We start from the raw sequence: 17,239 nt of genomic DNA, 5'->3' as shown, positions 1-17,239 counted from the left end.
AAAATAATATACAATAGATTTACTTGTCTTAGATTTATTATCATTATAAAGCTCTTAAAAAGCAAAAGCAGAAGCACCTGGCGGGTTCAGTTCATTAAACATCTGGCTCTTGACTGGCTCAGGTCATGATCTCACAGTTCATAGGTTCGAGTCCCACCTTGAGCTCTGTGGTCTGCTTGAGATTCTCTCCCTCTCTCTCTCTCTCTCTCTGTCCCTAACCCCTGCGTGCTTTCTTTCTCCCAAAATAAACTTAAAAAAAAAAACAAAAAAACAAAAAACAAACCATAGCTTGTCAAAAAAATCCATCTAACATAAACCTCACTTAAAGATACATCCCATTTAAAACATGTTCTAAGAATTCTCACAGAATTTTCACGTTTTCACAATACTAACTTACCAAAAGTTGTTCCACCAGTTTCTTCACATTCTGCCCCATTTCTGGGGACTGTGATCCACTACACGCTAGTTTTATTAACATGGCAAGGAAGTTCTTACACTTCTTCACATTTTCTAGCATCGCCTAAGTAAAGAAATATACATAAAACACAAATGTTAGCTAAAAACAGAATTCAAGAAAATCTGTAAAGAGCTGTACTCACATAAGGTGGAAGTGAGAGCTTACCGGAGAAAGATTTGCCTGAGCAGCTGCTGAGTTCTCTGCTTTGAGACTGGGATCATTTGAGAGGGCAGGTGATGCTCCCAAATTTGAAGGCTTCAGGGTAGTTACAGAATTCAAGGGCTTTCCAGGAGTAACTGTGACAACACTGGCTGTTGGCACAGCCACAGACTGAAATTAAGAGTAGTGTATACTTAGATACATTTACTATAATATATATATCACAGCTGGTGCCTCATTTCACACTTATGAGACTACAAATGGATCCTGACATCTTTGCTTTCATGTTATGTTCTACTAGTGTAAGGCAATGGCACACTGCTGTAAGAGCTCTGGACTTTAACAGACCTGGGTTTCATTCTCATCTACCTACCTACTTTTCATTGACATCTACTGAGTGTTGTCCTCAAGCAAGTAATCCCTTGACTCCTGTCTATAAAAAAATAGACACCTACCTACTCTCCTAGGGTTGTTTGTGAAAAATAGTACCAAGCATATGGTCCTCAAAAAACATTATTAATACTTCTCTAAAAAGAATTTGAAATAGTCTTTATATGAAAATAGAGGATTTCCTATTCTATAATTTTCTGCTTTAGAGAGATCTATTGATCATCTTGTATTCAGATAAGCTACTTTTATTAGACTATTAAACATAATAAATATTACAAACTGTGATATCTTACTTTCACAGTGAAAAGAATTTTGGTTAGTCTACCCTCTATTGAAATGAGGTGTGATTCTAGCGCCACCTGCAGGACAAAAAGTTTAATACAAGAAATCACAAGTCAGGCAGTTAAAAACTTAGACAACTATATTGAGATAAAGCAACAATCTTATTTTAAAACAAACACTGAAAGTAACAGAACAGGAGTCAAGTTTAGGGGGATCAGAAGACAAGAGTATTTATAATTCATGCAGAAAACTGAACAATGCACCATCACTTTAGTTGAAATACTTGTATACTAAGGCATACAACACAAAAAGTTCAGGTTGCAATCTCCTTCAAGAAAATTCCTTTGGTAACAGTCCCAATAAGTGAATTAAAATGTACACCAAAATTTCCCACTTTAGAAAGACTGGAGCATATATTAGACAAGCATATATTAGAAAAGACAAGGGTAAAAAAATGGGAAAGAAATTAAAAACCCTGATTAACGATGAAGACTAGAATGAATGATGAAATGTTAAAAAAAGTTAAATTAAAAATTGCAGCTAAATCTTCAACTTTTATATACCCCTTTGTAAAAAGAGTGCAGATAAAATCTCATTTGCTGAAAATTAGACAGATAGAGTGTTTATTATTCTTACTGATATTGTAATTCTCAAGGGTTAAAATTTCAAATTGCCCCATCCAAAGCAATAAAGAATAATGCTTAAGAACATAGAGGCTGGAAGAATGAAATCCTGCCATTCTCAATGATGTGGATGCAGCTAGAGAGGATGGATGCTAAGTGAAATAAGTCAGTCAGAGAAAGACAGATACCATTAGATTTCACTCATATGTGGATTTAAGAAACAAAATAGGTGAGCTTATGGGAAGGGAAAAAAAAAGAGAGAGGGAAGCAAACCACAAGAGACTCAATGGTAGAGAACAAACCGAGAGTTGTTGGAGGGGAGGTGGGTGGGGGGATGAGCTAAATGGGTAATGGGTATTAAGGAGGGCACTTGTTGTATTGAGCACTGGGTGTTATATGTAAGTGATGAATCACTAAATTCTACTAAAACAGATATTACACTGTGTGTTAACTAACTAGAATTTAAATAAAAATTTGGGGGAAAAATTGCAGCTACGTTAGTAAAATTTTATTAAATATAAGCAGATCTCAAAGGCAACAATAAAAATGAATCCCCCTCCTATTCCTAGCCTTAGTCTTGCTCTTCAAGGACAACTACCGTGCAGTTTTCTCTGAATCTTTTTGGAGACTGTCTAAAAACTTTTCCAGGTCAATATACAATAATGAAATACTCTTCCTTCAGCTGACTCTATATTCAGTTGAGTCTAGATTTATACTCTGCCCTTAATTCGTTATACTACTTGATTTAAGAACATATAATCTAAAACTTTAGCTGGTAATTATGATTACTTTCCAGGACCAATGGGAAGTGTTCATTGGGGAACCTCAGGGTTCCTCTCCCTCATGAAGCAAAATAAGGCTCAATGAAATGTGAGCTAAGAAAAAGCATACTATTTTTTGTGAACAGATGAAGGATTTGTGGCATTTCCACTTTCCTTGTCAATGTTTAATGGTCTCTAGTACAAAATCTGTCTTTCATAATTCTTTCTAATATAGTTACTAGCTGTACCTTACCAGATATCTGCACCTTCCATGCCAATTCTAACTCTTAAAAGGCATAGAGAGGTACACAATCCCAGTCTTACTCTATCTACACAATCCCACTGCAGTAATGGATGGACCATCTCAAACTCAATCATAACTTCTGATATTCTAGACCAGCCCATGGTATTTCCATGCTTTGAAAGACTGCACTGGCACTGATTATGATTGTCTGGGGGGGGGGGGGGCATGACCTAAAAGCTGGCATCCTAGTAAAGTATTAGAACAGCCTGCAGAAGGCACAGGTGAAGTGCAAACTCAGAGGCAATACTCAATGATGATCGAATTCCATCCCCCAAGACTAAGTGTACTAACTGTATCAAGAAATCCTTTATGGTACTATGTCTCCAATAGGACAAATACATGAAAATCAAGGAATCAAGGAGTAAAGGGATGAATGGAACCACTTATGACTCCCAAAGACATGCTGGGGGACCATGTGCTTCCCATTTTTGCCCACAGGGGGCACACTTTCACCAGAGGACACAACAAGAGTTCCCATAAACTAGACACCATGCCTGCCTCCTGGGCACCTCAGGTTCCTTACGTCCAGGGAACATCAGTAAAGAGCTTATCATGACAAGGGTAAGTGACCTGACATCTGGAATAGGTAGGGTTGCTATCTTACAACGCAGACTGAGAGGAGTATGTGTGGTGAATCCAAGGGATCTACTTAAGTGCCTGTTGGTATTTCCTTGCCCAATTGTAATGATAAATGGACAAGTACAGCAACTCTTGCCTCAAAAGAGCATAGTGATTAAGACCTCAGATCCCTCAAGGATGAAAATCTGGTCCCACTACCAGTTAAGCTACCAAGACCAGTAGAGTTATTAGTTGAGAATGAAGGGAATCTAGAATGGATAGGATAGTAAAGGAGGGAGAAGATGAGTATCAGCCACAGCAGTGAGGACTGCAGTTCATCCTATAACCTCCTCTTCTTTGTTTCCCCAAGGAAATTCCCCAATGGAATTCCAAAAGATCTGGTCTCTAACAATGTATAAGGAAGTAGATATCAGTGATACAAGGAGTAAACTTTGCAATACCATCACAAGGACATCTGTGTTGTCCCAGCTGTTGGGAATGCTATTACATAGGCTACAGCTGTCAGTTCTTTCAGGGTTTGCCTCAACTACAGAGAATTATCTTGCCCAATAGCACAACTCTCCCTGTGGAACTGACATCCAATGACTGATCACAGAGTGGGAATTAAGGCCCAGCTGATCAAAGCTGGCACATAGTAGGACAACTCTGACAAGCCATATTTGCTCTAATGTTCCCCACCTGATTGGTGGAGTCTTTACTGGGCCTACATCTAGTTCAAAGTCTTATTCTCCTTCCCTTCCACTAGTATCAATAACTAATAAGTATCCCCTACACCAAAGGGGATGTCCTAGCTCCTGCTTCTAAACACTATTACACATGGCTATTGGGTGCATTTGTATTAATTTAATACATTCAAGTAAAATTAATATTCCAAGAGCACACACCATGTTTATCCTGTGTTTCTACACCTCCAACCGTTCCCACCCACTTTGGTGTCACCAAATATCACTGAATTGCTCAAGGTTACACGGTTGTTGTGACAACCTACATATCTAGCAGGAAACAACTAAATAAAGATGAGAGAATAAGCAGTGCACATGGTCACAAGTCAGTCACAACTTACCTGTACTGAGGAAGGCTTTGGAACCGTGGTTACCACAGTAGTTCCTATTTGTGCCAACTTTTTAACAGGTGCCACTGCCACTTTTTTAACTAACTGTGAACCAGAATTCTAAGGGGGTAAGAGGGGGAGGGGAGAGAGATAACAGAATCATCAGCATTAGTAATTTTAAATCAATCAGTACTATGGTGAACATTAAACATTAAACCACTTCAGAGTGCCTGGATGGCTCAGTCAGTTAAATGTCCAACTTTGGCTCAGGTCGTGATCTCACGATTCAGGAGTTTGAGCCCCACGTCGGGCTCTGTGCTGACAGCTCAGAGCCTGCTTTGGATCTTCTGCCCTGTCTCTCTGGCTCTTCCCCACTTGTGCGCACACATGCTCTCTCTCTCTCAGATAAATATTAAAAAAAAATTTAAAACACTTCACCACAGCAAACTCCGTTGTTATAATTGGCTTTATATAGCCTTATAGGTTTTAAGCATATTCTCCACTGCGAACCTAACTGGTCAACTGGCCAACTGACACTACTTCATACTCCTTAAGGAGGCAACTGATTTAGCAATATCACAGTTTTTTAGCATTAAAATCGTAAACTTTACTCTTTGGCTCATACAGAAAACATATAGTTTTTTTTTTGTTTTTTTTTTTAAGAGAGAACACAAGTTGGGAAGGGGCAGAATCTTTTTTTTTTTTAATTTTTAATGTTTATTTATTTTTGAGAGAGACAGACAGAGAGCAAGGGAGGGTCAAAGAGAGAGAAACAGAACCTAAAGCAGGCTCCAGGCTCTGAGCTGTCAGCACAGAGCCTGATGCGGGACTCAAACTCACAAACCATGACATCATGACCTGAGCCAAAGTCGGACACTTAACGGACTTAGCCACCCAGGTGCCCCAAAAGAAAGAATCTTAAGCAGCCTCCACGCCCAGTGGGGAGCCTAGCACCGGGCTCTGGGCTCAATTTCATGACCCTGAGATCAATTTCCTGACCTGCGCCGGAACTGAGAGTTGGATGCTTAACCAACAGAGCAGAGCCACTCAGGCACCCCAAAAACATATGGATTCTTATTTAACATTATTAAAATAGTCTGCTAATCTATCTTCTCAACTCACAGCAGTTAGATAAAGCAAACTAGAAAAGAAAGGAGCAGGGGCACCTAGGTGGCTCAGTAGGTTAAGCATCTGACTTATGCTCAGGTTATGATCTCACAGTTTGTGAATTCAAGGCCCACGTAGGGCTCTGTGTTGACAGATTGGAGCCTGGAGCCTGATTCAGATTCTGTTTCTCCCTCTCTCTCTGCCCTTTCCCCACTTGTGCTCTCTTTCTCAAAAAAAAAAAGAACAAAAAGGAAAGGAAAGGAAAGGAAAGGAAAGGAAAGGAAAGGAAAGGAAAGGAAAGGAAAGGAAAAAGAAAAGAAAAGAAAAGAAAAGAAAAGAAAAGAAAAGAAAAGAAAAGAAAAGAAAAGAAAAGAAAAGAAAAGAAAAAAAGAGGGAAGGAGCAGCTATCATTGAAAGATACAGTAACACAGAAAATGAGAACCTAGAATCAAATATTAGAGGAGAGCACAAAATGGGGGGTGAGGGTGGCAGACAGACTGCCAGAGGATATTACCACAGAACACTATGCGATCTTTCATTAGGATGAACCTGACTCATCAAGAAAATGCTATACTACATTCAGCATTTTTTACTTTACCAGAGAAACATGCTATGATACATATATATATATATATATATATTTTTTTTTTTTTTTTTTTTACCTCTGCCACACAAGATAAGCTTCAGTTAATTACCTAAAAAGATTACCATGTATGTAAAATAAACCATTTTCTAACAACGCTAAGTTAATGAACTATTTCGGACTTCTTAAGAAGTCATTCCTATAAGATACAGATACAAATGAATAGTATAAAACTGTACTGTTAATGTCTTACCACAAATTAAAATTGAAGCATATTTTCTTTCCATTTAGACATGCAAAAAGCCCTTTTAACATTCCCCTGAGAAATAAAAATCTTTGAGTATGAAGACTGAATCTTTATTATTTTAGCAATTACCAAGTGACAAAACCAAACATCTTCATTAACACAAAGAAAGTGGCTCAATTCAAAAAGTTGAGCAGAATCATCTATTATTTTTATTCACAAATACACATATATTTACATGAAGATACCAGCTAGAAAACCAAGAATAAAAAAAAAAACCAAAACCCTAAGGTATATTACCGGCACTGTACAGATTTTGACCGTATGAGTATTCGTTGGTATAGCTGGCCTTGAAGTTATGTTAGTAGTGGTCTCTGCTCTTGTCACAGCTTGCTGAGGAGATACCAACATCAACTGGCCACTGTTACTTTTGATTAAAACTGTTCCTAGAATTAAAAGAAAAAAACCATGACCTCTAAGCTAATAAATAAAACATAAGCATCATATATTTTGTGTTCTGACCATTTCTTTCGATATTGTAAAATGTCTGAACAAATGATTAGTACACACTAAATTCTATGTACACTAATTACCATAAATAATATGGAAAAATGTTTTCACTCAAAGCTACTTAAAATATTACAAGTCCAAGCCTATGGCCCATACTCTTGAAGAAGCCAAAACACTTTTTCTTCATGACTTCAAACTGTAAAACTACAGTAAGTAAGATGATATGGTAATGGCACCAGACTACACAAAGTGACCAATGGAATAAATTAGAGAATTCCAAAATAGGCTCAGGCAGATATGTCATATCAAATTTTCCTAAGAGGCACTGCAGATTAGTGAGGAAAAGAGCAGACCACTCAATAAGCAAGGTTGGGTCAATTAGTTATTTACATGGAAAAGATTAAAAGTGTCATACCACACACAAAACCCCTAGGGCACTAAGAATACAAAGGCAAAAAGTAAAACCTTTGAAACTCTTAGATAATATACAAAATTATCTTTCTGAACTTGGGATAGGGAGACTTTCTTAAATAAATTTGACACATTCTACTATACCAAAAAAAACTTTTGTTTACCAAAAGACACTACCAAGCAAAAAAACAAACTACCAAACGGAAAAAAATTTTTAGTTCACTTATGTTTGAAGAATGAATATCAAAAATGAACAAAACACAGATGCCAATGACAGGGAAAGGTAAATTAAGACCACAGTGAGATATCACTTTATATCTACCTAGATGGGCAAAAATTAAACAGTCCAAAGACAACATTAAGTGTTAGATGTGCAGCAACAAGAACTCTAACATCCTGATGATGGTTATGTAACACGGTAGAATTGCTTTGTTCAACTTTACATGATTGTGCCAAACTGATTCCCATTTGTACTCTCTAACCCAGTAGTATTTCTAATCTAAAGAAATTCTTGTCCATGTCAGTAGGAGGCACAAACGAGAATATTCACAGCTGATGTTCCATTTCTGGAATGGGAGCATCAAGAGCTCAACAAACCTGCCCCCTAGCAAAGCAAGCATAACTGGTGAAAATTATTTTTAAAAACATCATTTAGAGGGGCGCCTGGGTGGCGCAGTCGGTTAAGCGTCCGACTTCAGCCAGGTCACGATCTCGCGGTCCGTGAGTTCGAGCCCCGCGTCAGGCTCTGGGCTGATGGCTCAGAGCCTGGAGCCTGTTTCCGATTCTGTGTCTCCCTCTCTCTCTGCCCCTCCCCCGTTCATGCTCTGTCTCTCTCTGTCCCAAAAATAAATAAAAAACGTTGAAAAAAAAAATTAAAGTTAAAAAAAAAAATAAAAAAAAAAAACAAAACATCATTTAGGGTCTTTGGAAATTGCCTGAAGGCATACAGAAAATGACTACACCATTATTAAAGAGGATTTACTAAAACTCAGTAAGAACAGCAAGAATCTGTGGCATCTGAACCATGACCTGCTCCCTTTTCCTTCTCCCATCAGGCAGTGTGGTCAACACAGGGCCTCTTCCTCTCCCAAGCTCCCAGTTGAGGCTATGGTATCTTCCTGGAAGGAGCAGGCCACCAGCATTTCTGATCTCCCCCACAATGAGCTGCATACAACAGAGGACAAATTTGAGATAAGTGTATCCAAAAGTTTCCAGGCTTCTTCTTTTACTCATCTCTACTCATAAAAGGAAGGCTCTACACCTCAGGGATGGAACACTAAAAATATCTGGACCCCAGTGTCCTTCACCCTAGTTATTTTGTAGGAGTTATTCCATGCTGGGAGAGGTAAGCAGGTGAGATCAAAGGTTACCACCCCATGCCTAGTACCCCACTCCTAAAGCAGGGATATTGCCCAGAGAAGTATGCCACAGTCCTGGTCCCCACTCCAAATATCTCCCCTGAGAAGCTGACTTTATTTCAACACAGCATGGGCAAACTCAAAGGTAAGAGCACTCTCAAATACAATAAACAATTAAAAGAAGGATGGTAGCTTCATGACCCATACAAGATAGGCAACAGGCCTAGCTCTAGTTTACCAGAGAGAACCAGATAAAGAGATAACTAAGAAGGGTCTTCCTGATGTTAGAACAAACGTGTAACAATAAACCTAAAAAATTAACCAGTAAAGGAGCCTAAATTTAATTGGATCAGACTGTGGAGCAAGCTAGGCTCTAGGGCGTTATTAAAAAAAAATAGGGCAATTGGCTGGCAACCAATAGAGCTTAATAGTTAGGTATGGTTATCAACAGAGAGGCACAGCTAAACAGGATTCAGAGAAAGTCAGAGAGAGCCCTGCTACAACCAAGGCTGTGCCCTCTGAGGTGCAACATCAGAGGCTTCCCATTGTAGGGAAAATAGATTTCACTAAAATAATCTAGCCAAACAACAATAATACACTCAAGGGAATAGGGGACAGTACCCAGAGTTGCTACAATATATTACTTTTGAATAGCAAATTACAGTACATGCAAAGAAAAAGAAAAGTGTGACACACAGGAAAAAAAGGCAAAGCAACAGAAACCACCCACGAGAGAGACTAGATGTTAGATCTAACAACAGAAACTTCAAAGTAAACATTATATGTTTGTTCAAAAGACAAAAGGAAACCATCTTAAAAAAGCAAAGGAAGGTATGATGAGATCACCAAATAGAGACTATCCCTAGAGAGATAGGTACCATAAAAAATAACTTCTGTAGTTAAAAAACACAATAACAAAAAATTCACTAGAGGGGTTTGACAGTGAAACTGAGTAAGTAGAAGAAAGATCAGTGAACTTGAATATAGATCAACAGATTATTAAATCCAAAGAAAGGAGAGGAAAAAAGAATAAAGAAAAATGAACAGAACCTCAGTGAAATGCGGAACACTGATAGGCACCACAACATGGGCATAATGTGAGTACCAGAGAGGGAGAACAAGAGAAACATAAAGAGAGAGAGGTAAAGAAACAGAAAAACATTCAAAGAAATAGTGGCTGACTGAGCCACCCAGGAGCCCAGACATTTTTGCCTTTTGATTGAATTATTTAGACCATTCACATTGCATGATATATAGTTGGGTTTAGGTGTGCCATTTATTTTTGTTTCTGTATATTTCCTCTCCTTTTTGTTTCTCTCTTTTTTTCCCCTGATTTCATCTGCATTAAGTGAATATTTTCTAGTGTAACACTTAAATTTCTTTATAATTTTTCAATACATATATTTAGAGGTTCTATAGGCTACAATAGAGTTTGCAATATATATCGTATTAGAATTTATTTCACGTCTGTATTAACTTATTTGGGTGAGATATAGAAACATTTCTCCTATTCAGCTCATTTTCCTCTCACTTTTATTTTTGTGCTATTATTGTTCTATATATTGTATCTAGATATATTAGAAACCCAACAATACCTTGTTATTATCACATAATATAACTGTATGGTTTTTAAAGAAACTGACAGAAGAAAGGAGCAAAGGATGTATTTATAGCATTTGTTTCATTACTTTTGCATTCACCATTTCTGGTTTTCTTCATTTGTTCCTATGGATTTGAGATTTCATCTAAGGTAATTTCCTTAGTGTAATACAACTTTACTCCTACTCACTTTCTGTTGTTATTCACAAATATATTATTTTAATGGTATAGGCCCAACAATATAATTATATACATACTGTTCTATACAATTTGTTTTTAAACAATTTTTTAAATTAAGAGAAGAAAGCAGAATTAACATACATTTATATTGTCATGATTTTGGCTCAAGTCATGACCTCATGGTTCGTGAGTTCGAGTCCCATATCAGGCTCTGCACGGATAGTGGAATTCTTGGAATTCTCTCTCTCTCTCTCTCTCTCTCTCTCTCTCTCTCTGCTCCTCCCCTGCTCATATTCTCTTTCTCAAAATAAATAAACTTAAAAAAAAAAAGATATACAACAGCAACCATAAGAAAACTAGAGTGGTCAGACCAATATTAGACAAAATAGACTAAGTATGTTACTACAGATAAAGAGGGGGATTTTATAACTGATGTAACACCCAATGGGTCAGGAATATTAATATGTACCCAAAAACAAAGCCCAAAATATACAAAGCAAAAGCTGACGTAAGTGAAAAACAGAAATTCAATGATAATAGTTGAGAGATTTCAATACCCACTTTCCACAACAGATAGACAACTATATAGAAATCAACAAGGAAATCAAATACTTGATCAATACTATAAACCAACCAACCAAACACATCCATAGAATACTCCACCCAACAACAGCATTCTCCATAAGTGCACATGGAACATTCTCAATGTTAGGACATAAAATAAGCTCCAATAAATTTAAAAAGACTAAAATCATACAATGTATAGTCTCCAACTACAATGGAATGAAATTTGAAATCAGTAACAAAAAGAAATTGAGGGAATTCACAAATATTTAGAAATTAATTACTTCTAAGTAATCAGTTGGTCAATGAAGAAATCACAAGGGAAATTGGAAAATACTTTGAAAGGAGTAAAAATGAAGACATAATATACCAAAATTTATAGAATGCAGCTAAAGCAGGGTTTAGTGGGACATTTATAGTTATAAATGATGGTATTTAAAAAGAAAAAAGATTCAAATCAATAACTTAAACTTCCATCTTAAGATACAGGGTTGGGGGGGCAGCAAAATAAAAACTAAAGCAAGCAGATGAAAAGAAAACAATGAAGATTAAAGCAGAATTAAATAGAGTATAAAAACAAAGGAGAAAAAGAAAAGCAAAAGTTGGTTCTGGGAAAAGACCAACAAAACTGAAAAACCTTTACCAGACTGCTCAAACTACTAAAACCAAGAATGGAAAAAAAAAAAAAAAAAAAAAAGAGGATATTACTATTAGTCTTATAGAAAGATGGGTAAAGGAATACTGTAAGCAACTGTAAATCCATAAATTAGATGACATACATGAAATAGGCAAATTCCTAAAAACAAAAACTACTATAACTGACTTAAGAAAATAGGCAACCTGAATAGGTCCAACAAATGAATTTAATTATTAATCAAAAAGTGTCCACAAGATACACCCAGGTCCAGATGGCTTCACTGGTGAAGTCTATCAAAAATCCAAGGAAAACTTGATACAAATCATTCACAAACTCTTCCAAAAAAGTAGAAAAGAACGAAGCACGTCTCAACTCATTCTGCAAGGTCAGTATTACCATGATACCAAAACTAGACAAGGACATCACAAGAAAACAGAGACCAATATGTCTTATGAATATAGATACAAAAATTTCCAACAAAGTACTAGCAAACTGAATCCAGTAGCACAAAAAAGTAATATCATGTAATATCTATCTCACTGCATAAGGCTGCTCTAACATAAAAAAGTTACTACAAAACAACCTATCAAAATAGGACCAAACCACATGATCATCTCAACAGATGCAGAAAAAGCATTTGACAAAATCTAACACCCCTTTTATCATGATGAAAACACTCAATAAAATAGGAATAAAAGCAAACCTCCTCAAACTGATAAAAGAGATCTATAAAAGACTCACACCTAACACCATATGTCATGGTGAAGGACTAAATGATTTCCCTTTAAGATTAGGAACAAGACAATGATTACTGATGAGGAATGAGACAAGGATACCTGCAATCACTGCTTCTATTCCACATTGTATTCAGAGTTCTAACCAGGGCAATTAAGCAAGAAAATGAAATAAAAGGCATCCAAAGAAAGAAGTAAAATTATCCATTCACAGATAATACAATCTTATATACAGATATCCTATAAATCCATGAAAAAATATTAAAACCAATAAACAAGTTCAGCTAGGCAGCAGGATACAGAATATATAAAAATCAGCTGTATTTTTATATACATTTGCAATGAATGACTAAACGGAACAAAGAAAACAATTTCATTTACAATAGCACCAAAAAGAGTAATATACTGGCAAGTTTAACAAAGTAAGTATAACACCGATACTCTGGAAACTACACAAAGCTATTTAAATTTTTTTTGAGAGAGAAATAGAGGGCGTTGACACGTGAGCAGGGGATGGGTGGAGAGAGACTCTTCAGCAGTATCTACACTTACTGGTGGAGCCTGGAGCAGGGGTTGGGGGTTGGATCTTATGACCCTGAGATCATGATCTGAGGTGAAATAAAGAGTGGGACACTTAACCAACTGAGCCACCCAGGTGCCCCTAGAAACTACAAAATGCTGTTGAAGGAAATTAAAGACCTAAATAAATCAAGTGGCTCAGTCAGTTAAGTGTCCCACTTCGGCTCAGGTCATGATATCACGGTTCGTGAGTTCAAGCCCCTCATTGGTCTCTGTGCTGAGAGCTAGAGCCTGGAGCCTGCTTCTGATTCTGTGTCTGTCTCTCTCTCTGCTCCTCCCTCACTCATTTTCTCTCTCAAATAAATACACATTAAAAAAAAAAAAAGACCTAAATAAATGGACACTTCATATTTGTGGATCAAGAGACTTTCTACTTACCTTGTAGGATCATTAAAGGGGATTAAATAATACTTTTGAGCAGACTTTTGAATTTTAAAGTTATCAATTGTACTAGTTGTTATTAATGTCAAAAGGTCTACAATACAAACTTTTCTTCTAGTAAGTACTCAAAACAGCAGTTGGAAGTAATATTAGAATAGCTGCAGACAGACAATACTGAGAATAAAATAACAAGAGCTCATCTAAAGTCAATGCTCTTCTGACTGAAGTGTTTATCCCAAAAGTCCAATTCCAATGAGCAACAACCTAGTGAAACGCACTTAAAAACATACAAAGGAAACTGAACATTAGTCTCTTTTGTGAAAACCACCTACCAAGCCTCTGAATCAAATCCTAATAAATATGATTCATTTTCCAAACATAAAAGGATACACAGTTTTGCCTACTTATCCTACAGAAATGTTACAAAAATTTAATTACACATTAAGTTACAGAGCACCTTTCCTCTAAAAATATTAAGATGTTAAAGTGTAGGGGCGCCTGGGTGGCTCAGTTGGTTAAGTGATTAACTTCAGCTCAGGTCATGATCTCGCAGTTTGTGAGTTCGAGCCCTGCATCAGGCTCTGTGCTGACAGCTCAGAGCCTAGAGCCTACTTCGGATTCTGTGTCTCCCCCTCTCTCCACCCCTCCCCTGCTCACGCTCTGTGTCTGCCTGTCAATAATAAACGCTAAAAAAAAAAAAAAAATTAAAAAAAAAGTGTAAAGTGGTCTGGTATCCACCTTCTATCTGGTACATAATTTAACATACTCTATCCATCTGCCCAGTGAACTATTATATGCCAAGTTGCCTTTCCTATTTTGTCTTGGTTGCAAGTTGATCCAGATGGTGGTTCTAATTTGTCCATATTCCCAGCAATAGTAAATAGTAAATACTGAAAGAATAGCAGGCCCATCCAAATCTAAGAATCAGAAAAACTTTAGAATTCATCTATTATAACTTCACATCTATACATAACTGCCTGACTGGTGACCTTCTAGTCTCTATTGAAATAAGTCCAGAATTAGGAAGGTAGAGAGGTATAAATGCCCCTGCTTCACAAGTAGATTAGAAATACAAAGTTATTCCTTAATATGGAATCAAAATATTCTTCCCATTAATATTCAGAGATAGGATGTTCCCTTGTGCAATCTCACAAAATAAGCTTACTTTCATTACCATAGGACAGTACTTTGAACACTTAAAGGCAGCTAAACATACCCAAAGTTGTATTCTTGCTCAGGCACCATGGCCCCAATTCCTTTAATTTTTCAAATCAGTTTCCCTTATTAAGCTTAAAGTCACTTAAATTTCTCTCAGTCTAATAATTCTTTGAGTAAAAGAAAAAATTAAAATCAATCAGTAAGTTTTTATCCCAGATACTACTATCAGTTATGGCACATCTCCTCTATCCTCCATTTACACCGTTGATTTGTCAAAACAGAACTTCTATTTACCTTTACTAAATTTCACCTTTTTTTTTAAATTTTTTTTTTAACGTTTTATTTATTTTTGGGGGGATAGAGAGAGACAGAGCATGAACGGGGGAGGGGCAGAGAGAGAGGGAGACACAGAATCGGAAACAGGCTCCAGGCTCTGAGCCATCAGCCCAGAGCCTGATGCAGGGCTTGAACTCACGGACTGCGAGATCGTGACCTGGCTGAAGTCGGACACTTAACCGACTGCGCCACCCAGGCGCCCCTAAATTTCACCTTTTAAAAGTAGGATGTTTCCAGGTGATTTTACTTTTTTTTTTAACTTGTCATATTTGTTTTTATATGTGCATGTATTAGTTTACAAAAATAATACTGTTGGAGAAAAATTAAGCCCGGAATAATCTATGGAAATTCTCAGAATCTATTTGATTTTCAGGAGAGGAACTGTGTCTACCTTATTTACCACTGCATTCATGGTAATGAGCATAGAACCTAGCATATACTTAACACTGACATATATAAGTTAAAAAAATATATGAATAACTTTAAAGCACTCTTATTTCCTTGATCCAGAAATTCCAAAGTTCTTATTATCTGTCCCAAGAAAATAATCAACACACACACCACAATCTAAATACAGAACATTTGATATACTTTTATTTGTAAGTAATTTTCTTTTTTTATGTTTCTTTTTAGTTTTTTTTAATGTTTATTTATTTTTGAGAGAGAGAGAGAACGAACAAGTGGGAGAGGGGCAGACAGAAAGGGAGACACAGAATCAGAAGTTGGCTCCAGGCTCTGAGCTGTCAGCACAGAGCTCGATGCAGTGCTTGAACCCATGATTGGAAGATTATGACCTGAGATGAAGTCAGATGCTTAACCAACTGAGCCACCCAGGTGCCCCTATAAGTAACTTTTTAAACAAAAAAAGCATAAGCAACCTAAATGAATAGAGAAAATGTTAAATAATGGATTACACACCCATTAAAATTAAGTTTCTGAGATTATAAAATACAAATAGTCACTATATAATGATAAGTGAAAAGCAGGATATAAAAATTATACAATAGAATCCCAATTATGTAAAATTAGAGGAAGCACACATACATTTTTTTCTCAAAGAAACTAAAAGCTTTAGGGGAGTGAAATGTTCTATATCTTGGAATGGTGGCTATACCTTTGTCAAATTTTTCAAAACTTACTGTAAATGGTTTCCATTTTAAAATAAATGTACATGTAAAAAACTGTAGCTCCATAAAGTTTACATAAAAAAAGGAGAGAGACTAAAAGATACACTTAAAATATCTGAGGATAATTTTTCAGTATTTTCCAACTTGTCTATAACAAACATATAAAAACAGGGACACATAGACATTGAGGTTATTTCAAAATCCATCTTTTTGCATGGAGACCAATGCAGGGCTTGAACTCATGACTCTGAGATCAATATCTGAGTTGAGATTAAGAGTCGGATGCTTAACCAACTGAGCCACCCAGAAATCCAACCTCTTAAATTACAGTGAATTTGGTGGATGTCATACGTATTAGATCAACAGTGCCCAGAGTACCTATAGCCAACTGCTATACAGGTACCTTAAATACTCCAGACATGCCTGCTATGCAACTCTGTATTCCACACAAATGGTGTTCCCTAGAGTTCTGCAACATGTAGACCTATATACTTATCTTAGTTAATCCATATGATACTTCTGTGAAGAAGGTATGATCCAATTTTAGACATAAGAAAACTGATATTGAGGATGAGGTTAATAAACTTGCCCAAGATCACAAAGCTAATAGGTGGTAGAGCTGGGATTCAAATCCAGGTCTGATTCCAAGGCCAATGTTCTGCCCTGTATTGCTACACTTCACTACTTTCCACAAAGGCTACCTCTCCAAGCCCCTTGTTATCTACAAATTTGATCAGCACACTTATTCCTTACTCTGTGGCCCTGAACTACACCTTCCCAGCTATCGTATATTATATACTTACTTTACTTCACAAAAACAAGAGCCCTCTTGGGCACAGTTATTCAGTAAGTAAAAAAATCTATAACATTATCATCCAGCCACATTTTTCTACATTTAAAGTCTATCTCTCTCCACTCAATTATAGGGCTCATCTTTTATTAACGTTAATTAAAGTTAAGTCCGGAAAATCACTATTGGATTCCATAGGTACCCTTTTAAAATTAAGTATTAACATTGTTGATTACGCATTTGAACAATTTTCTGGGGATAAAAATTTGGTAATCCTATTAAAAGATTACCTTTTGAACCAGCAATTCCACTTCTAGCAATTTATTCTTTAAAAT

The 17,239-nt window shown here is 36.6% G+C and overlaps 1 protein-coding gene across 7 annotated transcripts in view; it reads right to left on the bottom strand.

Annotated features, from left to right (window-relative positions):
• The window catches only part of TAF4B (TATA-box binding protein associated factor 4b), a 187,655-nt gene that overhangs the window by 166,363 nt on the left and 4,053 nt on the right, over window positions 1–17,239 (bottom strand). For 6 of the 7 annotated variants that reach the window (XM_045041945.1, XM_045041946.1, XM_006938826.5 and 3 more), the window contains exons 2-5: window positions 6,841–6,986; window positions 4,619–4,726; window positions 623–787; window positions 398–520 (exon numbers count right to left, since the gene is read on the bottom strand). In XM_045041945.1, coding sequence (XP_044897880.1) covers window positions 398–520; window positions 623–787; window positions 4,619–4,726; window positions 6,841–6,986 — 542 coding nt within the window. Of the gene's footprint in view, window positions 1–397; window positions 521–622; window positions 788–4,618; window positions 4,727–6,840; window positions 6,987–8,490; window positions 8,626–17,239 lie in introns of all 7 variants that reach the window. The other variant, XM_045041947.1, reaches the window with a different exon arrangement.

Source organism: Felis catus, chromosome D3 (assembly GCF_018350175.1).
Source record: "Felis catus isolate Fca126 chromosome D3, F.catus_Fca126_mat1.0, whole genome shotgun sequence".
Taxonomy (NCBI): Eukaryota; Metazoa; Chordata; class Mammalia; order Carnivora; family Felidae; genus Felis; species Felis catus.
Note: the sequence above shows the minus strand (reverse complement) of the source record. Positions and strands in the feature narration are given on the sequence as shown.